The sequence below is a fragment of the Artibeus jamaicensis genome, unplaced genomic scaffold (assembly GCF_021234435.1).
Source record: "Artibeus jamaicensis isolate MK-2021 breed Jamaican fruit bat unplaced genomic scaffold, CSHL_Jam_final contig_76, whole genome shotgun sequence".
Lineage (NCBI taxonomy): Eukaryota > Metazoa > Chordata > Mammalia > Chiroptera > Phyllostomidae > Artibeus > Artibeus jamaicensis.
The window spans coordinates 25,181,903-25,198,521 of record NW_026521954.1 but is presented as its reverse complement, the minus strand read 5'-3'; the positions used below and the strand labels follow the sequence as shown (position 1 = coordinate 25,198,521).

The window sequence follows — 16,619 nt, the reverse complement described above, 5'->3', positions numbered from 1 at the left end:
AGATACGAAGTACATAAAGGGATATTTAAGGGTGGAAAGTGGGCAATAACCACACACATAAAGGCTAGCAATAGTTTTTTGTTCTCAGCAAGTTAAGAGTTCAGTGTTTCAATGAGGTTCAGTTTCATCCCTCTAAGGACCCCCAGGCAACTAACAAGAGCAGTGCTCTCATCTGCTGTCCTGTGCACCGGGGTCCACGCCCAGGCCTGGACCGACAGCCGAGGAAGGTGTGGTCCATGAGTTCATACCGAGACAAAGTATACACCTGACTCGTGAAAACACAGCAGGAAACAGGCGTGGGATGCACACAACAGCGAGAGAAGGGAGAAGCTGTGTCTGACGCGGGGACGAGAGGAGCAGGGGAGAAGAGAGGGAAGGAGGGCTGCGTCTGGGAAGAACGTAGGACCTGGGGGCCTTGTGGTGTGGGCCGGAGTCAGACGTGCCAAAGCAAGTGGCATCTGCAGAAGGACAGGTGGGAGGAAGGGCCACACTCCTCTGCTCCAGGTGTCATGACTTGTAAGCACTTCCAACTGTCCTGTCGACCTGCCATGCCTGGAAAAGGCCAGGCACGCTCTATCAAACAGTGGCTCAAAGTGGGCAGATCGCTATGCTCTTCTGTTCAACAGGCTACAGCTTTAAGTGGTGTTTCTTACACAATCAATTTAACCTCCAACCACTTCTTAGGAATAGTCAAAGGATCCAATGACCCCCATTAACACAACTATTCCTCTTGCCTGTCAGACGGAAGGAATGGGTCATTCAAACAGCTCAGGAAGACGTGCTCTGTGTAACTCCAGGTACGTGTGTGTGCGTTCTGGGGCAGCGTGTGGCTGCCTTGGGACTGTGGGTTCACCTGTACGTGGACCACAGTGCGTCTCAGGGAGCCACACCAGACGTGCTGACTTCAACGTCTCAGAGGCAGGCAGGGGTCTCGCTGCGACTCCCGAGGCGCCAAGGCCTTTTAAGATTAAAGAGCCACCTGCTGCCCCACCAACTTTAAAAGGTGTAGTGCTTCACGTGAGGGTTTGCTCTAACCGTGAGACATGCATGTCAAGGCAACACAGAAGAATCTGATACCCTGTGATTTATGTAAAAATGTCTTTTCTCTGCAGAAAATGTCTACTGTCTAGTTCCAATTTGTGATACCAGGTCCATTTTAAGTCCTTAGGTAAACCCTAAGAGTGACAGATTTTAAGACAGTTCGGCTCATTTTGCAGTGATGCGACCCCACCTGTCCTCGCCCGATGTGGCCGTTCTCGGACTAAAGTCTGAGCAAACCCTTTCGTCAGACACCAGCGCCCGCAAACACATACCTCCTCCAGATGCGCAGAAGAAACCGGGTTGTCTTCGTAAGCAGGGAACTGACAACCTGCTTTGCAACTGCAAAAATTATTAATTTCTTCCTCGCACTGTGTCATTATTTTACAATCTGCCTCTGAGCTCTCCACACCGATTTCCAGAGAGTCGCTGGCGCCACATTCCCGACACGGGCTCTGACCTCCTGCTCCTGGCGGGACCCCAGCAGACTCCTCCTGCGAATCCAGTGACGTCTGAGCGCTCTTCTCCATCCCAGACTTCTTTAGCCTGGGGAGGAACTTTCCAGACTCCAGCTCTGATTTCCCATAGTAATGGCCTTCTTTCTCTGCATCTTCCTCCAGTGGTTTGAGATCTGCCTGTGGACCTTCGAAGGCATCAACCTGAGAAGGAATGGGAATACTTGCTTCGTCTTTCTCAGATTCGAACTCCGACTCGCTTCCTTCTCCTGGGGACAGTTCAGATGCAGAAATGGGGCGAAAGTGAGTCCTAGGAGAGATCCGAATAGCCCTGTACTGTGTTCTGTCGACGCCACATATCCTGGGGTGAAAAACTTCACTGTCGGAGTCAGAGCAGAGGATGGATTTCGGTTTAAAACTGGGGCTGAAAGATGCAATCCCTTCGGGCTCGAATGAACATTCCACGTGAAGAACTTGTGAGAATGGACTGTTTAAGTCGAAGGAAGAGAGTGGATACTCAAGCCCAGGATCTTCAACTTGAAAGTTACCACAAGGTCCTAGTAAGTCTTCATGGAAGACAAAAGAAAATCCCTTATTTAATCCATTTTCCCCACTTCTCGGCTGGTCGTTCTGTTCAAACGCCACAAAGGGTTTCCACAACTGCCTGTGGCCGGGAGCGAAACTGCTCCCCGGGCTCATGAAGACGTCCGTGCCCGCTATCGTCACGACGTCGGCGGCTGCGCACTGCAGCAAGCTTCCCCTCGCGTGGCTGGGAGGCACGACGGCCCACTCCCCGTCGCTGCTGAAGGTTTTCAGTTCTCCGTAAACCCCTCCCAGAATGAATGCGCTCTCCTTCTCCTGGGCAGCGTCCCATGGTTTAGAGGGCGTGGTGTAGTCACCGCCGTCCACCTTGGAGAGCTCGCTGGACGCGAAGGCCCTCTCCTCCGGGTCCTCGCTCTGCCCCTCCCACAGGTGATACTCGGACCTCTGCACAGCCTTGCTGGGCCCCTCCAGGGGCTCCACTGGAGCCTCCGCGTCCAAGCAGCAGCGGTAGTTAGTTACATCTGTGGAAAACAGCTCGTCGGCGACTCTCTCCACTTCTACCATAGCCACCGAAGTTCCATCTGCCATCTTTGTCCAAATGTCTTTGATAAGCCCTGAGCTGTAGCCCCCTCCACGTGGACCGCCTTCCCCGCACACTTGTGTGGTTTCGAAGGTTTTGCTTTCTGTTTTTTGTTCTAGCTGAATACCACAGACAGATTCTAGTTTAGATTTTTTTTTGAAAACTAACGTAGGGATTTCTCCTAAAGTTCTACTGTTTTGCTGGCAAGTTTCATCTTCCAAAAAATCTAGAAGTTCTTCATCTACATAATTTGACGAGACTCTAGGAACAACGTAATTCATATCTTCTGCATTAAACTGCGTGGATTCTTCAAACTGAACACTCAGCGTCTCGTTGTCTGACCGTGTTTCTTCCGAATGGGACCACGGACTGCAGGTTCTTGTTGACAGATTAGAACAGTGTTCGTTCTCCTCAAAGGCACTATTTCTGGTCCATATTAGCAACCTGGACTGTGTTTTCCCAAGCATATTCGCACTAGAATCTGTATTTTCACTTCCCAAGTTGAGTGTTTCAAAAGAAAACGGTAAAACAGAATTACTGCATTGCACTTCAAACACTGAGAAACAAGAGTTTATGCCAGACCCTTCATTAATATCTGAAAAGAGCTCCTGACTGCCGGCGAGCACACGCGGACTGAGGGCCGCGCTGTCTAGGACGGGGGACAGTGGGACCGGAGACTCCCCCCCGAAGCTCTCCCCATCAGCGTCGGCGTCGCTGGAGCTGGACGAGCAGCACTCCCAGAAGCGGGCCAGGTCGCCGAGGTCTTGCAGGAGCAGGCCCTCGGCCCCCGCGGGGCTGGTCGGATCTGTCCATATTGCACGTTCCCCTTGCAACTCCATGCCATCTAACACTATGCAACATTCTGCCTCAAAATCTGTGTTCTCTTTGCTTTTCTGTCGAATCATATTCAAAATCCGACTTTCTCCTTGCATTGTTTCTGAGGCACCAGGATCCAACATGGATTGATCAATACCCACTTCATAGAAGTGGGTTAATTCTGATGGATGAATGTCATCCAAGTACTTGCTGTCCTCGGGGAGAGAACAGAACGAGGTCCCACTGAGGTCCAGCTCCTCGCCGACGACCGCAGGCATCTCCACAAAGTGACCATCAATGAAAGTGCCTGCCGCCAGGTACGTTCTATGGATGTCGCTGTTGCTGATACAAAGACCGTGCACTGAGTCAGACAGCTCTTCCACCACCTCCGCAGTCGGGCCGCGTGCATCCTGTCTGTTTCGGTACGTGGTCTCTAGTTTGCTCTTCCTGCTCAAAGGAACAAAATACTCTGCGATCGGCTCGGTGTACCACAGCGGTTCCTCTTTATACTCCTTGTCGTCTCTGCTGTCCGGGTACAGGCCCCTCCCCTCAGCGCCGTCCATGTCTCTCCTGCCCACCTCCTTCAGTGGTCTTTTGGCCCGTCTGCACAGCTGTCTGCCGGAGCTGCCGCCGCTGCTGCTGCTGCCACTGCCACCCGCGTGCGTGTTCCTTTCGGCCTCGCCGTGCTTCAGTGAAAACCGGCTGTGCCCGTTCCGCCCCTTTCTGCTTCGGATTTCTCGCATCTTGTGTCTCACTTTCACACACCTCGTGGATGACTTCCCCTCTCCCGGATTCCCGCTGGAACTTGAGCCTGCTTCGCTGGAGCCAGAAGACCACGAGCGAGGGCGGGCCTTCCCTTCGGGCTTGTGTCGGGCCTGCTTTCTGTACAAGGTTGGCTTTTCTTCCGCTGCGCCGGCACTGAACTTGCTCTCCTTCTCGTGTCTGCTCCTGCTCAGGGCCTTCTCGTGCACAGTGGCGGGTACCTCGTCACTCCTCTCCTTCTGGGCCTCCCCGTCGCTGTTGCAGCCCTTGGGTGACGGCGTGTCTGTGCTGGCTGGTGGGGCTGTGGACGACGACGAGGAGCTAGAGTAAGAACAGACCTTCGACTTGTTCCACACGGTCATGATCTCCTGCAGGCAGACCGGTTTCTCTGAGAGCGGTGGAAAGGCCTCATAGTACCTGAAATGGAGCACAAAGAGGTCAGCAGTGGGCCCTCAGGTGTGTCTGACATAGTAAAACTGTATCACTGGTGCAAGAGAGGGGATATCTCACGTTCACAGTCAATGCATCGTTAAGTTTTAAATGACCAGCACTACAGTAAAATGTCCTTTATGTTTAAGACGATGTACCAAGCACTTAGATAAGATTACAATATTAAGAAAATATGTACAATGACAGTTTTTACCTTCAAAGCCTGAATTTTAATTAAGAAGCCATAAATGAAAACTCCAGTGTAGTGGGAAAGATGCAGCCTTTGATAGGGGACATCTGAAATTCACTTCCAGCTCTGTCGCTCACTACGCTCATGACTTCAAGCTCATTTTTTACTGTCTCAGTCCACACCGCTCAGCTGCACGACAGCGCCCCCGTGACGTACCTCACAAGCTTGTGAGCACAGGAAGCAGGTGGGGGTGAGCTGTACAGCAAAGCAGTGGAAACATACGCTCTGAAGCCACACTTCCTGAATTTGAATCCAGACTGTCCCTTTCTAGCTGGGTGACCTCGGGCACGTGACTTAAACCCTCTGTGCCTCAGCTGCCTTCCTGACCTACACAGTGGGGGCGTCGACAGTGTCTACCTCAGAGCTGTGAGGAGTAGAGGAATTAGCAGGTGAACTGAGTCGTAAACAGCACCCTCTTCAGTAAGTCCTGTCGTCATTGCTACTTTTCTCAGGAGGCATTAAGCCCTCAGAAAACTGGCAGAGACCACGGCAGGCACATGTTCAGACAAGAGGGTGCTAGGGAGGCCAGAATGAGTGCGCGCTGCGGAGGTCGGCCGCGGAGCGGCTACGTGTGCGCTGGCCAGGAGGCGCAGGGACTTGCGAGGCCACGGAGACGTGCTCCCAGAACTGAAGCCAGGTCAGCCCAGTCGGGGACTGGCTTCAGAGGGCTTGCAAATCAGGAACACAAGTTTCCCATCTGCTGGGAAACTGGCAGCCACTCAAGATTTCACAGCAAGACAGATTGCCAAAGGAAGAATCTAGAGTCAGGCTGGCTACAAGGGGATGGCTGCTCTGAATGCCACAGTCAAGGTCACATGTGAAGTGATAAAAGGCCATGCTTGCCAAGACTCCTTCTCAGTGTGTGCCAGGACTGTCTAACACAAACACACTGTGTGCCTCCTGTGTAACTTCAATGTGCTAGGAATCACCTTAAAAGTGTAAAAGAAACAGGTGAAGTTAATTTCAATAAAACGTTCTACTTAACTATCTATAACCACAATAACATCATTTCAACATGTAATTGATACGAAAAGACATCAGTGAGGCAGTTTACACCCTTTTTCATACTCGGTCTTCGTCACCCAGTGGGACCTTCTCTCGCAGCCCATCTCAGTGTGAAGCAGCCCCGTTCCACGGGCTCTGCGGCCCTCGGCTCATGGCCACTGTGGTTTTTTTACATAAACCAACCAAACGCTATTTTCCCCTCAAGTTTTAGAGGCTCAGCAGAGTCAAATGTAATGTATAATGAAGAAGTCTGCTTACAACACGGCTGACTGTGACCCCGACCGCTCACAAAGAAAAGAGCTAAAAGCACCTCAGTGAGCAAGTTTGACCAGGTCGCTGGCGGGCCCTGTTCCCCCGGGGACACGTCTGCAAGAAACGGCCTTGTGTGTTTCCCACGGCAGCTGCACAAATACTGATTCAATGTGCACGCCAAGGGCAGAACCATCCCCTCACCTCTGAATGCTGTAAGTTAGTATGTAAGTGAGCACTCAATAAATGTTTCCTGAAGTATAACACACGAAACTATGTACAATGAACAAAAACCGTAAATCACACAGCAATTATTAGTCTAGTTTTAACAAATGCACATTTTCGTGACTGAATACGATCTTACATACATTTCCACTTGATCCTTTGCTGTAGGGGACAATTCTGCCTCTGGAGAGGGAGACCCCTCTAACTTTTTGTGAATCTTCTCTTCTGTTATAAAACAAAAATTCAGAAAGATCTGTCATGTTTTCAAAAGTTTCTCAAGTGACTTCAATAGAAATTTTACAAGCTTTCGTGGCTTAAAAAGAACTCTACAGCAGTGTCTTTTTAATGAGACTATTTCTTCTATGTACCGGGGGTGGGGGGGGCCCCTCCAGCTGCACCCCTTGAGTGCCGGGTGAGAGGTGGGGTACGTCCCCCTCACCCGACCCAGTGCCCTGGGGACATGTCCCCAAGATGCACTTACTAACTGCACAGAGGGAGTGAAAATCTGTTTAGATTCCACAAATATTTTCCCACAAAATTTTGCACTCATGGGTTTTTATACTGACTCACCCTGACAAATACTGTCCTAATACACGAAGAAAATTCTGAATCACAAGTCATACAGTCACTTAACATCCAGGTGACCAAGGGCCACGTTTCAACTAAAACAGACTCGAAGGGCTGTCTGTACCCTTAGGTCCTGACACTGACTGGGGCTGAAAACAAACAAACATGCCACACCCTGACCAGGAAGGCTCCGGGCCTGGAGGGCAGCAAAATGAGCTTGAAGAGGACCAGGAAAATAAACAGCCTTAATCTTAGCACATGGCTCCTGTTCTAAGGGCTTGGAGAAAAGTGGAGAAGCAGCGAGAAGGATCCACGAATCAAAATGACTTCACGAGGGTGTCAAGCTTGCCTGCCCCCCGAAAGTCCGACAGCCAAGGTGGCAGCGCCTTCTGAACCTGAGACCAGCATCTCTGGAGGCCTCAGGTTAAGGGGGTCACAGGTGGGCATGGACAGGGGCACGAGGAGGGGAAAGGTCTTCCACTGGAAGGCGGACAGAGCAATCCGGCCCCTCCACAAGAGGAGACTGCGGAGGGCTGACCTCACTGGCCTGGAGATGCCCACTGACCACAAAGACTCGACGCTTGTAGCTGCTGCCGTTTCGCTCAGTCCTAAGATCAGCCCCCAGCGCTCACTCGGGGGAGCAGGCCCTGGGTGTGCACCCCCTCCCAGAGGACGCCCTCACCTTGCTTGCTCTGCAGGTCCTTCAGCCGGGAGCAAAGCTCCTCCACCAGGGTCTCGATCCCGGAGCTCTGCGGGAGAACAGAGACACACAGGGGCTCACTGCCAGGCACCAACAGCATCTGGTGCGTGTGTACTGTCGCTTTCATATGAAGGTTTTATGAATAAACCAATTCTTCATGTTCCAAAAGAAATCCATTACCGATATTTAAATGAAAACAAGTTTGAAAATCACACACATGTAGATCCAATTGAATATGCACACTTAACTATTTTAATTAAGTACATTTGATGGCACTTACCAAAAAAACGGCTTCTGTCCTCCCAGGGCACAGCACCTTGCCGATGGGTCAGCCTGAGTCCCAGGTGCCCACCATGTGACTAATGACTGAAAGTCACCACCCATGCCAGCAAGGACTGGCACAAAACCCAACAAAACGAAAACCACAAGAAGTTCCTCTGGGTTGTCCAGGAGCCCAAGCCTGGGGAGAACAAAGTGGTTTTCCTTCCTGAAGCGAGCACTCGTGAGCAAGGCGGCAGGCAGGGCGCGAGGCCAGCCTGGTTCCCCTGAGAGGGGAGCAGGCGGGCGGGGCCAGGCAGGGCGGCTGGCCTCCAGGCAGAAACAGGGTCCGGCCTAGGGAGAGGGCGGGGGAAGCCCTGAAACTGGGAGGGCAGAAGTAAGGGCCCACCTTTAAAGAAAAATGAATGTTGGAAACAGGCACAAACAAACAAGCTTTTACTTATGCAGACGTTTAAACTTTAAAAATTCCCTATTTCTCACAAGAGGCAAGAAATCTTTTACGATGTACCGAAAAAAGTGAATGTAATTTTGAGCAACCGCGTACTTATCCAGGGGCCTTAAAGCATTTACGGGGGACTGAGTCTCTCTGGGTGGGCACCGCTGCAACAGGTGCCCAGGACTCTGCTCGGCCTTCCCCCTCTGGGACCTGGAGGGGCTAAAAATAGAACTTCGCCCCACTCACTTCACTCAAAATGACTCAGCACAAACATTACAGATGTCCTACACAAGTAGCTCGCCCGGAGCTCAGTTTGAGCAGCAAGAAACAGACCGAAATGAAAAGGGTTAATCGTAAACGATGACAGTCACATTCTATCCACACCAAATCATAGTTCTTCCTAGGGGGACAGGACCAGGGGAGACAGGGGAAGGGGCCGAAAGAGAATTGTTGTTCTTTCTAAAACATTCTTAAAACCAAGGCAGCTATTAGTCACAAACACCGCTCAGCTACAGAATTCCGTCAGAAAGACTGCTTACCATGACGTTCCAGGTGGGGTGAGGATGGCCGTTTTATTCCACTTCCTCCAGACGGTGAACCCAACACCCGTGTCAGCTGACACACTCGCTGTTGCGTGCTGTTCTGTGCACCAGCCTGTGTCACTGAGTTCCCGAAGCCAGTGCCAGGGCAGAACACCAAGCCTCAGGGACCGCTTCCTGCTCTTCCCCGGGACTAGGCAGCTGGCCATTTCATAGGCTGCGCGGCAGAACCGGCATGCGGCCCAGGCACTAGGGAGTCTTTCTGTCTTGGACATCACCGCCACACAACTGTAAAACTCAGTTGTCCCGGACACTAATACAACTTAAAAGTATATATATTTGCTCCCATATATAAATGGCAAAGAAACAATGAACTTCTTCACTTTGGGCATGAAAGCAAGCCCCACCCGCCAAGCCTGTCTGCTTTCCTCGTCTTCTGCAACACCCCACGTGTGTGTATGTTTACTTATTCATACACGTTTTTAATCACTGAACCCTTGGGTTATCATGAAGCGAAGTGAGAAGCAACAACGGCCATCAGACGCGGCCTTCGGACTCCACCATCTTGTGGCAGGCAATCCAGATTGTTAATTTGTATCTTAACATGTAAAATAAACTATACCCACGTTTTAGTGAGGACATGCTGCAGAAGGAAAAATTGCTAACCTTCTCCCACTTAACTCGAGAACCGCCCTTTCTAACTATAAAAAGGACAATGCCCACTGACCACCCAGCGGCAAACAGATGCCGCCCTGCCCCGCACACCAGGAAAGCCCTCTAAACACCGAGCGACAGCGCTCCTAGTCTGCACACGGGGAGGCCCGCACGGGGAGCGGCAAGTTCAGCGAGCAGCCTCCCAAACGCACCATCATTCGTGGGCTTAGTCACTCGGTCAAGCAATCAAGAGCACGCCCGTCTGTGAGGCAGGACACAGGAGACAAGGCCCCTGCCATCCTGGCACTCTCACTCGAGGGACCCTACCTCTCAGAGGAAATGGCCAAGTGGGGTGTGTCTGGATCTGGGGTCCCACAGGCCTGGGTCTGAATATCTGCTTCACGAGAGACCCACCAGGCAGCGAGGGCATGTATGTCACTTGTCTCCAGATCGAAATGAGCTTGTGCTTTGCAGTTGACCACAGGCCTCACCTCTCCCTATCGTCTTACTCATTTTGCTTCCTACTTGGCCCCAGAGACCCATGAGTGTGCGCATTCTGAGTAGGACAGATACACCAGCAAACGACCTCTTCGTTAACCTCCCGCAAACGACCCCGCCCCATCAACCCCAGACATGTGTATCCATCCAACTGCCTTTTCAAAATCTCCACTTGGCTCTTTCTTAGCCTCTCGTGTTTAAATCTCATTCACACACACTCGCCCACCCACCCACCAATCGGTGCTCCTTTCCTCGTTGCCTTTTCTTCAGGAAATAAAAACCCCATTCTCACAGCTGCTCAGGCCAAACACCCTGGCTGACTTCTTGAATCCTCCCTTTTGCCCAGCCCACACCCAATCCTGTCAGCCCCCCAGACAGCAGGCAGACTCCCCCAGTCCTTGGCGGCATGGCCTCCTAGACTGCCACGCCAGCTGCTTGGCCCCGCCGTTGGGCTGCTTCTGCGCCCGCCCTGCCCTGTCCCGGCCAGTCGCACACGGCAGCCTGCAGCACCCTACAACCCGCACGAGCCTCTGCTCCACACCCGCCGACCTTCAGGGCTTCTCAGAGGAGAAGCCGCAGGCCCCTCTGGACGGCCCAGCTGCGTCTGTACTGGGGGAGAAAAGGCCTAGGCTTCCTCGGGCGGGCCTGGCTGTGACCGCAGCAGAGTTGGGCGCTGTCAGCGTCAGTCACCACAGGCTGCTCGGGGCCTGGCCTGCAGAGGGCGCTCCATGCACGCAGAGCACCAACAGGCACTGCTTCCGGTTCAGCCCTGGATGAGTGACACTTGGCACAGTTTTGATGCTCTTACTGTTATCCAGGATGAACTGAACTCAAAGACCCGTGTGCAGAGAAACAATTAATATATATGGTCACAATTGGAAGTCCACTCCCAAGAAATACCTGACGCGGCTTTTGTAGAGACAACTCTGCACAGCACACAAACGACACGTGTGTGAAATACTAGGACTAGTAAGTGTGCTCACACTGGCAAAAAGGACTTTGCTGGTGGGCCCAGGGAAATGTGAGAACATGAGCCACTGCGGTGAGACTCCGCTATACCCAGGGCAAAAATCCTAAGGTTCTTTTTATAACCATGGATCCAAGCAGTTACCCCGGTTGGCAGCAGCACTGTTACTTTCAAAATCAGCTTTGCTGTGTCCTGGCTGGTGTAGCTCAGTGGACTGAGCACCAGCCTGTGAAGCAAAAGGTCGCCAGTTTGATTCCCAGTCAGGGCACAGGCCTGGGTTGTGGGCCAGGTGCCCAGTAGGAGGCGCACAAGAGGCAACCACACACTGATGTTTCTCTCCCTCTTTCTCCTTCTCTTCCCCTCTCTAAAACTAAATAAATAAAATCTTTAAAAAAAAAACAGCTTCACTGAAAGAAGATACCACTGTACTCTATCTTTATTCACTTCCCAAACAGGGCATAGCTGAGTTTCTGATTTTCTAACCATTCCCAAAGTGGGAGATGAAATCCTAGTTTTGATTCTGTCGTAAACAGCACAATAAAAACAAAACAGAAATATAATTATTAAAAACAAAACAAAAACAAACATTACAAAAAGCCCTAACTCTGGGAATAGAGAAAACAGAATCAAGTAAACTTGAAGATTCAATAGCAAAAAAAGGTTGTCACAATTCAACATTCTGTTCATGTTTTTTAAAAGGGAGAATGAGCCCTGGCTGGTGTGACTCAGTGGATTGAGTGCTGGCCTGTGAACTAAAGGGTGGAGGGTTCAATTCCCAGTCAAGGCACATGCCCATGTTGCAGGCCAGGTCCCCAGCTGGGGACACGTGAGAGACAACCTCACATTGATGTTTCTATTTTTCTCTTTCGTCTCCCCTTCCTCTTTTTCTAAAAATAACTAAATAAAATCTTTTTTTAGAAAAAGGGAGAATGAGAAGTCTGGATATATTAAACAATATTGCGCGTGTACCATGTCCACTGAAAACAGAAACAAAATGGACAGCTTAGGAAAACCTCACTTATGAGACGTACCCACTGGGGGACGGAGTCGCAGCACTGGCCTCTTCACAGGCCTCATCACTGACTGCAGTCCAAACAAATGCGAAACATGAGGGCAAATGAATTCCCAGAGAGCTGTATGGTATTTATACATGTTAACCAAGGGAATTAGCAAAGACAGTGCTGATCAACGCCGTGATCTCCAGAGGAATGAACTTCATAGGTGATGGCAAACCTTAATCGAAGTACTAAAATTAAATTTTGGCACAACTGTTTCCATACTATGCTGGCAATGTCCCTACTGAGCTGAGTGGGTCAAGAGCTGGACTGTCAGGTGGGGTACGAACTCCTGCCTGGGCCAAGTGGGGGCGGAGGGTCACATACAGAGGGACACATACAGGGACACAATGGTGGAGTCAGACAAGGAAGCTGTGCCACTGAAGCCACGAGGCAGTGAAGAGCCCGCCAACCAGGGAGCCTGCCGCAGAAACCAGCAGCACTGCGGCTGAACCGTCGCGCACACGCATGCTCATGTGCAAAAAGTGATGGGGACAGAGTTCAGCTCAGGTGTCACGCCTACTATCAGCTCTGCCTGCCCGCCAGCACCACCTGGTCCGCTTTCTTTACTCACCACAGGCATTTGAATCGATTAGACAGTGAACTTGTTCGTGGCTTTTGACTTGGATCATTTGACGGTGACTGTGAAGACTCGGCCTCTGGCCTTGGTGGGAAAGCTGAGCCCAGATCCACAAAAAGGACAATCCTTGGACTGAGGATGTAGACAACACACCCATGTGCAAACATTCACTTGTGGCCAAGACATAAAATAAAACGTCTGCATTGTAACCTCCTGTGTAGGGCCTCTTTGCTTCTTTCTGTTCATTGAAGCCCCTGGGCAGGTTCCAGAGAGAAAAGCCGGGCACACACAGCCCACAACGCGTACCCAACCAGAGACTGCTTTTTATTGTTTCAGGCCATAACTAAAGAGGCCTGTGTCTAATTCTTTCCACTGGACCCGCGAGAACCAGCAGAGCTGGCATCGAGGCGGGCAGTGGCAGGCAGCTCTGGGGCAGGGCTGGGGGGCTTCCTGCTCCTTCATTCATTCCCCAGCCATTCACCAGGCTCCCAGTACATATCTGCACAGGGACTTAGTCCTCAGTGGATTTCAGTAAGATGTGAAAAACAACCACTGTTAGGAAAAAACAATGCAACTTTTCTTTATAAAGTGAGATGGAAATAATAATCCAGGACAGACATGTTTCATTGGATTTGAAAACAAAAATCCCACTTTGATGGGCAGGCAAAAGGAAAGCTTTTTTCCAAAGCAGCCACTTAAAGAACCACAGACCATCACCAGCCACTCCCCTGGCCTCGTGCCGTCTGCGCCTCCCGACAAAGTCTCAGGGCACATTGGGCGACACAGGCACTCAACACAGCGGCTGGGCCGGCAGGGCCGAGATCAGGGCCGACGATGCTCCGCATTCTTTTGCAGGAGGCCACATCGGCCTCCTTTGCTGTCAGCTTCACCCAGAGTCAAAGGCCAGAGTCCTTTTCTCAGAGACTGGGGCCCGAAGCAGAAATAAGGTCCTCTCTCCGATGGAAACGCCCCACTCCTATTCTCCTCCCAGCCATGACTCAGCAGCTTCTTTGGATTTGCTCCAAGAATTTGCTCCAACTAATTCTGCCTCTTAAAAAGCACCTGCTCTCTGAGTGCCTTTAAAAGCTCCAAATGACTTCACCAATGGACTCCCTTCTCCACCACACAGAAAACTCTCGGGTAACTGTGCGAACTGCTCACTACTCACAGCCCCGCTGCAGGACCAGGACGGGGCCTCCCGGCCACTCTGCCCCCACCCCACAGCTTCTCGGCCCAGGCAGCCCGTTTTGTTAACTGCAAGGAGATGGGCACTGGCCTTCTGTGGTCGTGCGGGCCGGGGCAGGCACAGTCCTTCCTCCGCCACCCATGTGCTGCGGCTGAGAAAGCCAGACTGGAGGTGGAGAGGGACGACCCAGAAGCAGAGAGGTGCAGAGGAGGGGATGTGGGTCCTGAGAGAGAAACCGGGCAGGTGCCTCGGACCTGTCTGGAGCGCTCGGAGGCCGGCACAGTTCCTGCACTTGGTGGCAGTGAGACGCCACCACACCCTCCATGTAGGGTTTCATTTTCCCTTAAACTATGTGAAGTTCCTACTCTTTGTAAAAAAAAATGGTGCCTGTAATAAAACAGCCATATGAGTGGTAACTTCCATTTCCTAACCCACAGTCTATGAGGCAGAAGCGTCAAGAAATCCTAAGTTATAAAACCAAAGGGGTGGGAGAGAGGACGACAGTGGGGAAGGGCAGGGAGGAGCCCCTTGAAGGAGAGTGCGGTCCTGCCGAAGGGAAGTCTGCGGCGGGCGCGCCCTCGGTTAGGCGCTGGGAGATGAAAAGACGGGCAGCTCACAGCCCTGGCCTTCGAGGAGCAGCCCCACGGGGAAGACGACAATGGGCGCTGCACGGGGGGGGGGGGCGGCAGGGAGCCAAGGCTGGCGGTGCACATGCAAGTCCCAGCCGCGTGCGCTCCCAGGTGGTTGTGCGCAGGACGCGAGCTCGCGGCTGGGAAGCCCTGGGGGAGCTTTCACGGGCCGGGTGCTGGGGGCAGCCAGCAGGACGAGTCCCGGATTATCAGCGTACCCCCGCCGGCGGGCTCCACGGCAGACCGTTAGCTACCTGCGTTCAGGGCAGTTTCTGGAGGTGGGGACCCTCTCTGGACACCCTGTGTGAGTCCTCTCAATTTAACGTGGCACTACAAAGGCACTTACCTGATACTGTCTCAAGTAGAATGGTAAAAGCAAAACAACTGTCTAAGTATTAGTTATGATAACAGAGATTACAATTCACAGTGAGTAGAGAAATAATTCATAGTACTAACTTAAATGATTACATTCTAAAACTATTCTGTTACTTCAGGATGCCAAAGGACACGAGAAACATTTTATAGGAAACGTCACCATGTTAGAATACCTATCCTACTTCTAGGAATACATCCCAAAGAAATGATGGGCCGTGGAAAAAGCCACATGTGAAAATATCCTGCACAGCAAGCACAGCAGAAAATGAAGTGTGAGCTGAGTACCCAGTAATCAGTACATTATAGTGCTGTTGGAGTGTTCGTTGATGAAATATAACTTGTGTCTAAAAAGAATAAAGATAATATAATAACAAGATGAAATATATATTAAATAGGAAACAAGGAGATAAAATTGTGCATATATTCTAATCACAATAATGCATATAAAAATTATATAAAGCTATATAAGCATATAAAATACCATAAAGAAAAAAGTGATGTTATGTTAAAACGGAAAGGTAATGAGTAGTTAATTTTTCTACGTTTTTTTGTCATAATGTTATATTTGTAAACTTTTATTTCTTTATAGATTTTATTTCTTTGAGAGAGACGGGAAGGGAGGGAGAAAGAGAGGAGGGAAACATCAATGTGTTACCTCTCACAAGCCCCACACTGGGAACCTGGCCCACAACCCAGGCATGTGCCCTCCTGACTGGGAATCGAACCGGTAACCCTTAGGTTCAGAGGCCGGCACTTAATCCACCGAGCCACACCAGCCAGGACATGTATCTGTAAACTTTTCAGAGACACCCTGCCCACCTCGTTTAAACGCTAGAGACAAGACGTGAACTTACTTCATCAGAAGCAGATCGGAGACACTGGACGGCGGCCTGCTTCTTCATTTCCTCCAGAGTTAGGTCCGAGCACTTTCTCTTACTCTTCCCCCATTTCTTGTAAGCTCCCTTTTCCCAGCCCAGGAAGATGTCATTCTCCTAAAAGCAGATTGGAGAAGTTTCCATGACCCAGCATAAACAACGAGTTTCCGCACCATTCTTTTCCACACTTCCATACACTCCCCGCCAAACACAGCGATTCACGAACAGTCCACACCGACGAACCGCGGCACCCAGAGCACTGTCAGTCGGAGAACTTCAGGACAGTCCATCTGTCCGGCCTCTCTCACTGACATTTCTGATCCTGTGAGGACTTCATAAATCGGACCACCTGTATTTACAGTGAACCCTGAAACACAACTCAGACACTTGTGTGGAAACTCCAGCATTATTTAATTTCAGTGTGAGTCTGCACACACAATTAAATGACTTCTCTTCTTTACTGCCTAGGAATTAACAATTAAATGTTAAATTTCTAGCTTTATATCTTGTAGACTAAAAAAAAGATATAAAATATTTTATGTTAGCATTTAAAGTTGATTTTTCCTTTGATTTTACATGCCCATCATAAAAATCTGAAGAAAATTTGAGAAGTGGGAAGAAGCCGAAGAGCAAACCATCCACGACCCCGCACCGGCGACAACAGACGCGGCCTCCCCCCTGCGCTTCACCGCGCACGTGGGCGTCTCGCTCTTTGGACACAGTTTGCATTCGAGGTAACTCACAACGTCGGGGACATCAGCCTCGTGCTACTACAAGTTCTTTGGCTACATAATATTCTATGATGTTACATTTACTTAACTATTTCCCTAGACTGGGACTTTTCAACTTAGTATTTTTAATCGTGTTACTACTTTGTTTTGTCATTTAAAAAGCCTTTATTGGACAGATTATGACTGAAACCAGTGG

The 16,619-nt window shown here is 50.6% G+C and overlaps 1 protein-coding gene across 5 annotated transcripts in view; it reads right to left on the bottom strand.

Moving 5' to 3' along the window:
• The window catches only part of KIAA0232 (KIAA0232 ortholog), a 68,661-nt gene that overhangs the window by 13,786 nt on the left and 38,256 nt on the right, over nucleotides 1-16,619 (bottom strand). For 4 of the 5 annotated variants that reach the window (XM_053672312.1, XM_037126878.2, XM_037126879.2 and 1 more), the window contains 4 exons: nucleotides 15,672-15,809; nucleotides 7,602-7,668; nucleotides 6,496-6,577; nucleotides 1,314-4,611 (listed from right to left, as the gene is read on the bottom strand). In XM_053672312.1, the coding sequence (XP_053528287.1) occupies nucleotides 1,314-4,611; nucleotides 6,496-6,577; nucleotides 7,602-7,668; nucleotides 15,672-15,809 (3,585 nt within the window). Of the gene's footprint in view, nucleotides 1-1,313; nucleotides 4,612-6,495; nucleotides 6,578-7,601; nucleotides 7,669-8,873; nucleotides 10,363-15,671; nucleotides 15,810-16,619 lie in introns of those variants that run through there. The other variant, XM_053672314.1, reaches the window with a different exon arrangement.